This window comes from Sardina pilchardus, chromosome 4 (assembly GCF_963854185.1).
Source record: "Sardina pilchardus chromosome 4, fSarPil1.1, whole genome shotgun sequence".
NCBI classification, from domain to species: domain Eukaryota; kingdom Metazoa; phylum Chordata; class Actinopteri; order Clupeiformes; family Clupeidae; genus Sardina; species Sardina pilchardus.
In genome coordinates, this window is record NC_084997.1 from 2,771,556 (window position 1) to 2,786,867 (window position 15,312).

At 39.3% G+C, this 15,312-nt stretch overlaps 1 protein-coding gene across 5 annotated transcripts in view; it reads left to right on the forward strand.

Moving 5' to 3' along the window:
* Window positions 1–6,589, forward strand: part of akap11 (A kinase (PRKA) anchor protein 11) — a 58,967-nt gene extending 52,378 nt beyond the window's left edge. For all 5 annotated transcript variants that reach the window (XM_062533726.1, XM_062533725.1, XM_062533727.1 and 2 more), the window contains one exon: window positions 4,006–6,589. In XM_062533726.1, the coding sequence (XP_062389710.1) occupies window positions 4,006–4,170 (165 nt within the window). In that variant the 3' untranslated portion in view covers window positions 4,171–6,589. The remainder of the gene's footprint in view (window positions 1–4,005) is intronic.
* The last annotated feature ends 8,723 nt before the right edge of the window (window positions 6,590–15,312 follow it).

Here is a 15,312-nt window from a genome sequence, read left to right on the forward strand (position 1 = left end):
TATCAATCTGAGTTGACATACAGATAGGTCACAGACTTTTTGTTTTCTTTATCATAACACGTTTACAGGCAGGCATGTAGGCCTACGCTGATGGCGCTGTAGACGTGATAGAGCCTATCAGAAGGTCCCGTATCAAACTATGGCTGTGGAGGGAAACAGTTATTTTTACATACTATATTCTTTGCAAGATTTTGCTGACAATATTGAGATGTAATTCAGATTGTAATTTTGAAAAATTTCGAAAGTACCTGTAATTGAATTACACATTTTTCTCCAGTAACTGTAATATATTACTGTCACATTTATTTTGTAATTAAATTACGTAACGCAATTACATGTAATGTGTTACTCCCCAACACTGGTAATTATAACGGGGATTTCACTATTTAACACTAGAAGCACCAAGCGCCGTTCATTTGACTGCTGAGACGTATTACTTGAAGTGCCGTGTTGGTTTGACCTAGATATACCTAAAACTGCCGGGCTGCGGTCTTTTGACCGCAGTGATTAAAAAAAATTATATTTTCACTCGATTAAATTCCAGGACCCTACGTTCACGACTTTTCCTAAATACGCGTGTTTTATCACCCAGTATTTTTACATGATCAAAAGCACACCGGTACTTAAGAGCTATTTTGCTCTTCCTTATGTGACAACACTGCCAATCTCACGTTCGGCCATGTTTTTTCAGGCTGCTATTCTCTTTTCTCACAGCAGATGTCGCAAGGGTTTCCTGTCAGTCGGGCATGAGAATAATATTTTACCATAAAACATATAGTTTATATATATTTGCAATATGTATTATATATGTGATTTATTACAGTGCATGAAAATGCACTGTACTGTTCTTCCTAGGCTTCTTCTTATTCTTCTTCTTCTAACGCATTTAATGCAGCTTCAACCGTTTAACGTAGAAACTTCATTCAAACTTTGTAACGTAGGTCTTGCTTAGGACACCCGTGCTATTTATTTTTCAACTTTGTAACTTTTATACTTTTTAAACTATAAATTAAAAACTATTAACATTTCCCCATAGACTTAACATTGTGATTATGACATCATAATAGGGCAATTAGAATCTTCTGCCAGGTGGCCAGGCCAGCTGCAGCAGCTCTCTCTCTCTCTCAGGCTTTAAGCATACATTCTCTGTGAAGACTACATATACCTGTTAAACTGTTTCCTCTGTCCACAGCTGTTTCAAAATAAAAGTCCTCACTGCAATAATACACTATTAAATCATTTAACCATTGAAACTACTAATCTATTTAACTGTTCAACCATTCCCACTGTCAGTTATCATCAACTATGCCTCCAGTCAACTACATGAGACCTCCATGTACCTAGCAACCAACATAGCAACCATTAAAATTAAGCGTTTATGACCGTTTCCATAGCAACCAACATGATTTTACTACAGTAACTTCTTTATTCCTGATAGTGGCAGCCATGGATACCCTATTAACAAATGTTTCAAAATAAAAGTCCTCAGTAGCAAGTTAGCTAGTTAGCATGGTTAGCATGGTTAGCATAGTTAACATTTTTAGCATAACTGCTAAAAATGATTAGCTAAGTTAGCTAATCAACCTGGTTAGCATTGTTAGCATAGTTAGCATTTTGAACATTTCTGTTAGAAATCATTCGTTAAGTTAGCTGATCAATCTGGTTAGCATTGTTAACATAGTTAGCATTGTTAGCATTTTTACCATAACTGTTAGAAATCATTAGCTAAGTAAACCAATCAACCTGGTTATCTTTGTTAACATAGTTAACATTTTAACATACCTTTTAGAAATCATTAGTTAAGTTACAACTGGAATGTTTAAGCTTTAAACTGTCTACCTTCACACATCAACTCTCTTTAAACTATACAATCACCATCTTTACCCTAGTTACACCCTAGTAGCCATATCTACATCATCTATCTATACATTTTTTCATTTTCATGCACTGGTAATTCCTTGGAATTGCAATTCTAGTTTTAATAACTATTTTTCATTTAAATGGCATAGTCTATGGAGGCGATTTACAGTGGTAAAATCTTTGGTTTGTTTTGAAAACGATGCGGCGTTGTTCGAGGCATAGGCCTACATGTGTAAAACATATTTTCAGCTGAAATTCGTCGTAGCCTATTTAAATTACTTTCGGCCAAATCATAAATCTGTGCGCAGCTAACAAAGGACATTGGCAAGCGATTGTTATGAATTATTTCCAGATGAAACTTGTCGAATTTAAATTAGTTTCGGCCAAATCATTCATCTTTGCAACTGGACTTCGGCAAAGTTCTCATATGGATTTATTTGGGCTTACTTAGTATGCCTAGGCTACGTACATTTATAGTTGTACTGTATATCTTCTAAGTTGTATATCTTCTATAGCCTAGTTGTATCTTTTAAAGCTCAGACTAATGTATAAGCATTTTCTTATATATTTAGATTTACCAAACAGATACCGAGAATCATACAGTGTAATATGGCGCAACGCTAGATCTCTTGTCCAGCACTCAGTCGACCCGGGTTCAATCCCTGCAATGAGCGGAATTTTGTAGCTTACATTGACTGAATTAACGACCGTTTTTCAACGTCGACAAACAATTAATTTTCGTTAATGGTTTTTAATAACAAACTATCTGGAATAGCCTGGATTAGGGTCAGGCTCCTAATCACAGAACGCATGCCTCCGTTTTAAAATAGCCTATAAATAAAATTTCTAAGTAGCATACAAAATGTAAAAACGAAATATAAAAAATAAAATACTATGAAAAAGTTGAAAGTCAAGTTTGCTTAAAGTTTTTAAGAACTCTTCCAGAGCTGTAAGTAAAAGCGTCCCAGTCTGAGGACTCAGCGGTCTTTTGACCGCCTCAGCCGCGCTTTAAGTAGTTCACACCAGCACGGCGCTTCTATTAGGACAACAAAGCGGTCTAATGACAGGGGCGCGGTGCTTCTAGGTATAAGTGGGTCAGAACGGCACGGCGCTTCTAGTGTTAACAATGTAACCTCATGGATAAGGTAATGTTGGGAAATATGCCTCCGTGCAACACTGTAATGGGGAAAACATGAAGCTGTATCAGCACCTGTTTCGATACTGTAATGTTAATTTGTAACGTTCTGTGTAGCCTACATTTATTTAGAACTAGGCGTACTATCGACATCGAGCAATATGCTGTTTCAGCTTGTAGTGGCTCAATACAGCCCTCTGGGGCGCATAGCTGAAAAGGTGCTCAGTGCCAGTGGCAGAATACTCACAAGAGTTGTTTACATAAGAAACACACAGATTTTGGGGTTGCTCTTGCCCAAAATGCTTAAATCCCACATTGCACGTAAATTACAGATTTACCCAGGCTAAAAAGCACTTAGTTACTTTTTTTACTTTGACTTTAGTTTGACTTACGCAACCTTACACACATGGGAGAATTCGCCCCCAACTGAACATGCAGAGTAGGATGAAATTACCATGTTTTAATTTCTCAGTCTGGCGAGGCTGCGCTTTGTATCTACTGCGTTGCTTAAGTTTCGTTTTCGGCGCGCCAATTGCGTGCCAGGACTAGAGTATGGCCGTTTCTGATTGGAGCCAAAGGTTCTGGCAGTGAACCGCGAAAATAGATATGCTGGTTTCCAGCCTGAGCTGCCGGGCGAAATTCAAATTCCCAGGAAGTTCAGGCGGGGTTCACCCCGCCTACTCTTTGATCTTATATTAAGATGAAATCATGACCACTCTGAATAAAAATAACACTTGGTTAGATTGTATTGTTTGCAGTGTTCATGGATTAAAGTTCCTGGGGCCCTAAATATTAGCAGGAGATTTCAAGCTTGAGTGGCCCCTCCCAACTCATATGTCAATAGCATTGCATTTGTTTCTGGGACTTGTGCGTGCTTGGTCCCAGTCCAGCCTTGCTCTTCAGGTTTTGCCTCATGGACAAATGCAATGAATGAAGATCAAAAGCTCTTAGAGGACAAACATATGTTTTGTTTCCATTGTGTTTGTGTAACGCATCTTTCCCTTCTTTAGCTCCCACAGGTCATGCAGAAAGTGAGGGAGAGGCAGTGGCGAATTGGGGAGCTGCTTCAGGCCCTGTTGAGGTATTATGAGGAAGCACAGCCTGAAGAGCCAGCAGCAGACAGAAAAATGCATGAGTACAAGTCTCTCTTCCAATGGCTTCTAGAGCATGTCTAACTCACTCACTCATGCCTTGCCTTCTATGTCTGAGCTGTGAGTTAGCCTTAGTGAACTCCAGCCTGAGGAGTTACCATGCAGAGTTCCAATGTTTTGCTGTGATATGCAGCATGCTTGCTGAAACTAGTGGCCTCCTGTAGGAAGTCTTCTCTTGAGTATTACAGCCCTAACCACCAGGGTGTGTCATAGAAATGGCTCTCATAATTGCTCAGTGTGTGAGTTTGAGTTTCACCATGGACTGAAAGTATTTTTTCTATTCTTTTGTGTTTGCTAATAGATTCCATGTCACATTAACATACTTCTATGTTATCAAACAGCCATTCCCTGTCAATGAACAACAAGTAGTGTTTTCTGTCAAGGAAACCCCACAGCTTGGGGCAGAATGAAGTCACAACCATACCTTTCCTCTGTGCTAATGTTTCCATTTAGTAAGGGACCATACAAACAAACCTCAGTTGAAGAGCTCTCATCATTGCAAAAAGCTTAGAGTGAAATGGAATTAAAGGTGTTGTCTGGCAAAACAGAATTAAAAGAAAATCACTCACCACACGGTCCTATTATTGTATTGAGAACATATTTCTGTGCCTTTCACAACCCTGGAATACCCTACAGAGGATCATATGTGTTTGTTTCCAGCTCCAATCATACCATAGGATAATGGCATGTATCAATTTGTTGATTTTAGCATTGATTGGATTGTTTGATACACAGCATGACGCACAGAGCCTTAAGCTCAGAAGCATAATATACTAGGAATAACCCCATGGGAAGATAGAGATGTTCTTTCTGTCAGTATTACATGAAAAATATGTATGTTTGCTTTATACATTTTGTAAGCCCCTGTTAAGAATCCCATTAATCTGGCATGCATTGGAAGGTGCAGCGGTGCTAAAAAGTTTGTGAACCCCTCCTTTCAATTACTGTCCCTTCCAATAAATGGTTAATGGTTGTGTTTGTGTTTCATAACGGCTGACTTCTTTTCACTCTAAGGTCATTCTTGCATAAATTGATTTATTTGATCAGCAAACAAATCATTTGTATTAATTCAAATTTGTAAATAGACATTATAACAGATTTTCTTTGTCATTTTATAAGGTTTTCAATTTTTATAAGATCTGGTAACTTTTTAGGTCATATGCTCAGATTTACAAAAATCTGTGGGGTTCACAAAATTTCTAGCACCACTGCATATGATGAGCAAAGTGTGTGCTTCTTATTATTTCTAATGCACTTTGTTTTTGATAGATACATTTGTTTTTAATGTCCACATATTGCAATACTTTGTTCTGCACATGAAAAGGAAAACTATGACAATTTTGAATGGCACCTCTATATTGCTTCAATTGAGGAAATGCAATTCCAGATGCACTGTGGTACCTATGCTTATCCTAAGTAATCACCTCCCTCCTCAGTTCTTCTCAGTATATCCCATCCTGTTTACAGTTTTCTACTGGTCCATACTTAATCATCTAATTGTACAGTGTCCTTTTAAAAAATGTGTGTTTTATGGTTAAGGTCAGTATTGTGTAACAATACATTCAAAAGTTAGTCCGGGCTACAAAAAGATGTCACTCACATAAACATGCTACCTTAAAACCGAAATATGTTAGAAACCCCACACAGGCAACTGCCACCTTTCAAATCTAAGATGTGTGTATACTTTAGGTCAATCATTTTTGCCTATATACTAACTTTGCTGCCTTCTCCAAGTGATGCAGCTTTGCTTTGTGCCATTAGTAGAGTGGTGTTCTGTAGTGGCTTTCATTTAGCTGTGCTCGCTCTGGCATCCCAACCTGCATGGCATTAGGGTCTATAGTGAGCCATCACTCTTAACTGTTGTTATAGGGACATCCACTTGTCATTGTTGGTCTCATCTGTTTCAGTACAGCATGACCAAGAAGTGTTCATGTTTATGTTATCTGTGTTTTTGTTGATGTATATGCTGCAAAATTTGGGAGCCTTCAGAAATGATTGAAGTCTAAAAATGAATTCCCGTATTAAATTACTTTATGAAAGGGAAGATATGTGTAGTTCCACAGTATGGTGAGCAAACTATTTATGGAGCACAAGATCTTTCTTGCAAACCCATACTGCTGCCTCTCCCATGAGGTGATGCTGAATGAGGGCTTGTCCCTATAAGCATGTATATAAATAAACCCAGGTGTTCAGCCTATACTGTATTGCTTTAATATTTTGCTTTGTGTACATTCCTATCCTTCACTGATTTTTTTACTGCAATGTTGTGTTATTTAAAAGCAGAATGGCTATGCTTGATGCAGCTTAATATTATAAAAAGTAAATACTTTATTTGTTGTGTTGCCCTCATCCTACTATACCAGGCAAATACTTATTCACTGACTTCTATTTTTCCTGTGTATTTGTATAATCTCACCAAATAAATCTAAATTATTCAATGTAACCTATTAATCAATGCTCCTTTTTCATGGTCCTTAGCCTATAGATGTCCGTTAGTGGAGTTGTGCAGAAATGTTGAGCTCAAAGTCAAGATACTTCATTAAGTTATAGGGCTACTACATTTGTAATTGCTAAAATGTGGGTAAAACATAAAGCTTAATTTGTCTCCTGTGTTTTTGCTGTATACTGCATAAAGTATATTGCAAAATAGGGTTTAACACACTTATCTACACATCAGACATGATTTACAATCTTGCTTGTAACTGAATTATTTAGCAGACTGTATTCTTTTGAATTGTGTAAAGGACTGAGCATTTAGGACAGTCTTTCTTATATATTCCACTCAAACTTCTTGGTTTGAGGGGGGTCCCCCTGAAATTCATAATGAGGCATACAGTATGCAATTTGTATTTCCTGAAGCTGTGGCCCTGTACACTTTTTTTTACGTGCATTAGTTACACACTTCTGTGTTACATGTATTCTTTCACACAAACTTACATCACAGACCAGCTACACCATGTTGTTGGAGGTGCAAACAAACACATAAGCATGGAAATCACATAGGAACTGGTAGGTATCTCTATTTTAATGGTGTGTTTCCAAAGGCATTGAACTCTGCTGTGATGTTTTGCACTGCATTGAACTCGGCTTATATGACCATACATGGATTGGCTTTAAAAAAAAAGATGTGACAGAGAACTTCCTATGTATTTTCCATGGTGATGCGTTTGTTTGGACCTCCAAAGACCATGGCTTACCTGGCGGTACCTGGTTACCCATAGGTTACCGCTCAAAAACGATAAAGAATTCTCCCATTCCCTCTTTACTTCTGTTAGACCCACAGTGTGCAAGTTCGAAATCAAGGCGGCCTTATATTATGAAAGATGCGTGATTTATTAGAATAGACTGATCCACTAACTTGTTAATTTAGGTTGATCGGAAAATGTGTAACGTGGACTTCCTCATTGGCCTTCTGATTGCTATTTAAATCCAGAAAACCAATTTAAAATTTAGAACCAGTCTTTCATTTTGAAAACATTAGCATGGTGAACTGAATAAAGACCTGCCTACAGTAAAATGATGTGTCCTCACATAATGTAACTGTGAGGGACCAAGGCGGTCACCCCACGTTGTGGGAGGTACAACACGATATGGTGGTGTTGAGGGAAGGAGATGGCAGGAGATAGCAGTACAAGACAAAATATCCTTTTATTTCCAATGACGGGCAGATCAGGGAATCACAATCAGGTCAGAGTCCAGGCATGATCATCAGGGTTCCAGACACTCTAGGCAACACTTCTTCTAGGCAATTAACTAGGCAACTTTCTGAGCAACAGGTCCAAACAAGGCGACATTGCAAAACTATGGACCAACTCTCCCCTTTGCCTCACAGCAAGCAAGGGTTAACATTTTACACTTCAACTAACGTCAAGACTTCCCTTAATCCAGGACCTCCACCTCTTCCATGCGGCTTCCCTGTCTCCCGTGTGTGTCACACCCTGTGTGAAAGAGCCCTACCTTAAATAGGCTAGGCCATTAACTAATTAGTGATTGGACTGAACCACTAGGACGTGTGTGTGGGGGAAGGAGGCTGTACCATTAACACCACAGATAAAATCAACAGTTCAACACAGACCTACAAACACACACACAGAGAGGCTGTGTCTGAAACATCAGTACGCACGCTGGGCAGTGTGCATTTTCCGGAAGTTACGTCAGAATAGACTGTCCGAAAGTCAAGCGCTCTCACTAGTTGGGTACTTCGTTTGGCGTGATTTCCAAGCGTGCATCGATGCATCTTTTTTGCCCTCAGATATCCCATAATCCATTGCGCAGCGCAGGTCAAGCTCCACACGTCATGCAAATCGTCAACACACCCCCCTCCCCGAGTCAGGTGACGCCAACTAGTTAGTGCTGTCCAAATGTAGGTAGGGACGCATACTGAGGAGCAAGCTAACTAAGACGCTACTGGAAAGAATGTACTATCCAGCGTGCACGCTTGACTTCTGGACACAGCCATACACAGCAATGAACACAAAACAAATGAATGTGTGAGGTAGCAAAGTCTGCGTTGCACAAGGCAGTCAAAAGTTTGCAGAAGGGGAAAAGGAGAGGTCTTCTTTTTCACAGTAACACAGAATTGACTTTACAAAATGTCACTTTTGCTTTGAGTCAGAACATGCTTGAGATGTGTGGACCCATAATTTAAAAACTAACTGTTGAGAAAGATAGTTGCAATGGCACCTGCTTTTCATAATATCAATTTATCTATGCTAGCAAAGCTGTAGACTGACACCTGCTGTTTCGAATACAGACTGGCATAACAATATCAGTCTCTATTACAAATGAATCAAAGACAGGCGAATATAATCATTGCTCAACAGTCCAGAAGTTTGTGCAAATGTATTGATGACTTAGGATAAATTGGAAAGAAATGGAATGAAATAGGCTCTGGGATTATGACTTCACGTCAAGTTAAAACTGAAGATGCACAGTCAGTAAGCTCCAATATCCAAAGTCGGTCATTATAACGGGGATTTCACTATTTAACAATGTAACCTCATGGATAAGGTAATGTTTGGAATTAAAATAGCCCCACATCATCACATACCCTTCACTATAGCTAGATATTGACATGGTGCTTTTTCCAGTAGGCCTATTAGCCTGTTTGATTTGCATTGAGCTCAATGAGCATCAAACAGGCTAATAGGCCTACTGGAAAAAGCACCATGCCAAGCTATGGTGAAGGGTATGTGATGATGTGGCGCTATTTTAATTCCAACGGCCAAGGGAACTTTATTAGGATGCATAATATCCTGGATCCATGAAATAGCTGGCCTTAAAAAATAAAAATCTGCCTGCCCCTATGTTAACCCTATGTGTTAAATTCCCATAGGGTTACAGTACATAGGGGGTCAAATGCTTCCTTCTCCCTAGCATTTAGGAAGAACATTTATTTATTTACGATACATTCTTCAATCACAAAGAAAAATTGGTGTACTTAGCGGTTTTATTTTTACTCATTTTTTTTTAATTAAGACATTAAGATTTATTGTCAAATGATGATTTTATATTACTCTTTTTAGCCAACTTTAGCATGGTATCAAATAAATTTTCTCCCGACTGTATACAGTATAAACATAATTAACAGAATAATAACAATGACGATTTTGCTATATATTGCTATATTGACGATATTGAAATATATTGCTAGAATGGGGAGAACTGGGTAAATCATTCCATCAACGAGGAATCCCAGAAGATAAGGGCCATGACCTCTTTGTGTTGATGGAAGGCTAAATTAGTGGACACTCATCAGAAGACTGTAACAGCTGAGAGGGGGTGTAGAGCTCCATCATGGAATTAAGATAGCAAGGTGCAGATCCAGTTAAGGGTCCTATAAGCCGGAGTGAGGCATTCAAATTTAATTATGGCTGCTATAGGAAGCCAATAAACAGTAATTAATAAAGGAGCTACATGTGTTTTCTCTGGCTGGATAAAGACTGCAACTGCATCTTGAACCATCTGGAATGGTCTCACAGCAGGAGGGCCAGCTTATAATGCATTGCAATATTCTAGTTTGGAAAGAACCATGCCTGCATATAAGACGTTGACCCAAGTACTGATCCCTGAGACAGACCTGTAATGAGGTCATGAGACCTTGCACCTGCATCGCTTGTAGAGTCGTGTCAAAACATTTACTGTACAGATGGCTTAAACACATACGGATGTGTATTTTCTTTGGAATTGAGTAAATAAGTGCATTTAAAACCTTGTTTCCAAAATTGCTGCACTTCTGAAACGATGGTAAGAGTTTAATTTACCAATTAAGTTCAATTTCACTGCTAGTTATGCCCTTTGAAGTGGTAAAACAATTCATCCTTTCCAAACCCACTATCAATCTCAACTGAGATGTGGCCTGGTGTCAGTGAGGCTAGAGGATGGCCTCTGTTTTCTGTCCAATCTCATGTTCCAACCATTGAAAGGCAAGTAAGTAAGAAAGTTGTATGTGTGTAGCGTAATTTCTGTACCCGTGCGTATCCGTGAGATAACAAATAAATAAAATAATAACAAATGATACAAGGCAAAAGATGCCAGACAGAGTGACATAGTTGCCAGCATTTCTGTGAAATCAAGTTTATACAAGACAGACAACAAATAAATTGACTATATAAAGTAAAAAATAAATACATACATACAAAAAAGTAAATACATTTAAAAATAAATCATGTTAAATTGGTCAAGGTACTTGTTTGTGACTAAATGGGGCTTTCAAAAAAATAGGTAAATGACGAAGGGTGGCATGGGTTACTGTCAGATATATGGCAACACTTCACTTAAAGATGGCCTTACTGTATGCTCTGATAAAAAATGCATCAGACAGAAAGATTACATCCAGTACAGTTGGTCCCTTCAAACAGTTAACACATGACAGAGCTCAGCCCCATATTTAATCAGTACAAGATGAGCACCATTGGTGTCTCATCACCTTGACGCCCCGACTGGTGTGGTATTAAGTCAGGTTTGGTCAAGGACTGGAATCCCCAATCCTCATGGGTTTGGTGTGATTCACCCTATCTACATGACATCACATCCTCCAGCAGACACAAATAAGCTTGTGTTGCTGACTGATCCTACAGTCGTCTACATTGTTGCTATTTGACGTGCAGTGTGTGGTAAGCTTTGTGTAATTAGGGGGATCCCCAGTCAACATTAGCGATAAAAATGTTTCATCCTTTCTGGTGTTAAATGCCTTATCTGAGAATTCAAAACCATGAGGACATGTTACATGTGGGAAAATAAATAGTTAACTATCTTACATTTAAAGGTTTTAAACACCATATAAGATTATGTATTTGCATGTGGCTTAAGTTAGTCAATGTGACAGCTTTTGCCACATCCACAAAGCAACAAATTTGTGTCATGTTGAACAACATGTTGAAGGGCATATTAAGATTCAAGTCATCAACATTACATTGGAGACAGTTGCCTGCAGCACCACCACCCTCCTCCTTAGCAGTTCAACATTGGTTTCCATGCAACAACGAGGCATTGTTTTACCTCACGGCACAGTATCAAATGACGGTATCCAGGATATATCAGACAACATGACGACACACATGGCAGTAGTTTGTGTTGTGTTTCTGGGCTGGGCCGCGCTTGCTGAGCACAGTGTGGAAATGAACTGAATCTGGTGGGTGGCTCCAAGGCTCTCCTGCAGATCACTGCCGGACCAGACAAGGCCTTCATTTGCCATGGAAACAGTCCAAGCATTACATAGTTGCAAGCTGTAGATACAGTGTAGGGACCAGTCAGTGAGGAGAGGGGGTGGGGGGGGGGGGGGGGGCAGCTGACTCACTTCAAAAGACCAGTGTCTCAGTGTTTGTCATAGGGAAGGTTTTAGATGAGAAAGGAAAGACCTTTGTTGACCAGTGAACATCAGTTATGAAGAGGGGTTTTCAATATGTCCTCCTAGTTATTTTGACTACAGTGATAGAAACAATTTAATATAAGGGGGTTGGTTGTGTCACTGCTAGAGGTGCATAGATCAGATTACATTGTTGCTTCATTTGTAGCTTGGATACTGCCATGCAAATTGCAACAGTAAGAAAGAAATAGACAGTTTTCATTTTGAGAATAATTATTTGTGTTTACCTGTGAGTACATGTATGTTAATGTTAACTAAAAGGAACAAAATGTATAATCTTTAAAGAGAAGGCTCCAGATTGGCGTGTTTCCAATTAACCTCAAATGAGAGAAATTCAACAAAAGACAGATAGTGTGGTCAAGGTAAAGTTTTTTTTTTTTTTTTTTTTTTTGTTATCAACTGTTTATTGAGTTTATCAAGGTAAAGTTTTGTCACAAATGTTTAGATATTGTGGATATGCAATGGTACATTCATTTGGTCCTCAGGTTCTGGATTTGGCTTCTAGTTTGGCGATTCATTAACTTTAATGTCTTCCTCTGGAACCACTTGCCAGTATTACTGTATGCCAGGAGACAAAGACTCATGATGCTTCCACCACTTAACTTTACTGTAGGTATGGTATTTTTAATATGCAGAGCTATTAAATATGGTGAATGGTATTGCCAAAACTTCTCAAACTGAAACAGATATGATATCTTGACCTGTATGCTATGCATTTCTGTAGTTAATGTACATGATAGTAAATAGTCTTACACAATGCTATGAAGCAACCTGTTACTTTATATTTTTATGGGTAGCTAGTTTTGTCTTTCCATTCATTCAATTTGGATGTTTGGGCTTGCCATTCGTTTGACAGTACAACACTCATACTCAAAAACATTTTTTAACCATTTTTCGGCATGTGTGCGTGCCTGCGTGCATGCATGCGTGTATGTGTGTGTGTGTGTGTGTGTGTGTGTGTGTGTGTGTGTGTGTGTGTGTCTATAGCCTTGTATCAAGCTCATAAAATGACAAACCCAGCTAATACACATAAAAAAATACCACAGCAGTTTCACAATGCATTTCTTTACTCTCAGACACAATATCATATCCAAACTGTATCATGTTCATTCTTACAGAGGTCATTATCAAATGGATATAATATCTACCAAGTTCACATTGAGGTCATTCAGAGGATAATATCTACTAGCATCTTACACCCCTGGTTTGTTTTCACTGTTGGAGAGTTTCTCACAGAACATGTTGACACATGCATCTGTGTTGTTCATGGAACATGTAGGCCTATAAAAATGATAAAAATCAGCAGAATGATTTTTGCAAGAAAACTATGTATATCCTCCTCATTTGTGTTTACTCCCAAACTAAACTATACTGTACTTATAACCTGTAATGGAATATCTGTAATATGAGATGAGATATCCCCACTCATGCTTATAATAAAACCTTAGAATCCCTCTGTGTGCTGATGTCATGTCCATAAACATTGTTCCACATGTCACTGCATAAAACACATGCTGTGTGCTGGAGGTCAGAGGCTAGTCTCAAAAGATTTTGGTGAAGTGCCTTCATCTGTTTGTGCATGTGTGTGTGTGTGTGTGTGTGTGTGTGTGTGTGTGTGTGTGTGTGTGTGTTCATGATGGTGGTGAAGGGGTGGGCTGTAATCTTAAAATGCCCCCATCAGAGGCAAAAACACAAACTATAGTTTTCCCATCTGAATTGATTTAGAAAGCTAATCTGAAACATTAATGACTTTGTTGTCACGGGAATGCATGGCGACTACGCCGCTCCCTTTCGGCACTGTCTTAGAACTATGTATCAGTCTTGTGTGTGAAGCGCTTTGGGTTGCACTTGTGCACGTTAAAATGCGCTATACAAATAAACATTGCTTACTTACTTACTTACTTACTTACTTACTTTGTAGCTTGCCATTGTTCTAGGTGCCTATAGTGTAGATTGAGTGATGGCTGTGTGCTGACATCTCAGTACCATGAGCTTATGAGGCATTGTAATCGCAGGTGTCTTCAGTTGACATGTTCTAAACTGCACAGAATTTGAAGTGTAGGGTCGTTATGACACCCTCTGAATGCTTGCCAAGTTTTGAGGAACTCTGTTCATGGGGGGCCACGCTATAAATCAATTTATGTGTACAGTTAGTGACTTGTACACACGCAAATACACAGGCATACACACTCAAACACACAAAAACACATAAAGGCACACATATGCAGGCATGCACAAGTACACACATGGGCACAGTCGTACACACACACACACACACACACACACACACACACACACGAGTACATTCACACAGACATGCACACACTCTACCACACGCAAACACACACACATGCACCCACATTCAAGACACACACAGGCATGCACACACACATAAACACAACCATATGCACACTCACACGCACACACACACACACACACACATAAAGATACACATGCATACACACACACACACACACACACACATAAACACACATACAAGCAGAGACAAACACACACAGGCATGCACACACTCGCAGACATCCACACACACACACACACACAGTACACATGCATGCACACACGCACGCACCAGCACACACACACACACACACACACACACACATACACACACACTCACACACATAAACACACCCACACATGCAGGCAAGCAGGCACACACCCACACCTCCCCCCACACACATACACATACACCCACACAGAAAAATGCTCATAAACACACACACACACACACACACACACACACACACACACACACACACACACACACACTTACAAGCGAACACACACACACACACACACACACACAGAAGCACACATATGCACATAAGCCAACACACATCCACACCCTCATTTACAGTACATACACAAACATTGCAAGAGTAGGGGATGGAGTAGGAGACAAATTGACAAGTGTAATTTATTTTTGCAAAGAGAATGTGTACAACTGAGTGGTGGTATTTTGTACCACTATGTGATACATCTAGTTAGTTTACACTTCATGGCCGGTCCATTAGCAAGTTGCAGACAAATGCCACACTGTTTTTCTCTTATTCATTCATTTGTTTCATTCATTTGAATAGTAATCCATGCTATTTTCTAAATAGGTTGGAGAGCAGTCCAGTAGTGGTCATGTGACCAGCATCCACTGGTGCCAATATGAGATAATATATGGCTGGCAATAACACTGAGGAAGGTGACAAGTACCTCTGAGTGGCAGTGTGACTTGACAGTTTGTTAAAAGTTCTTGAAGATGCGCATGCCCATGGTGAATGTGCTGT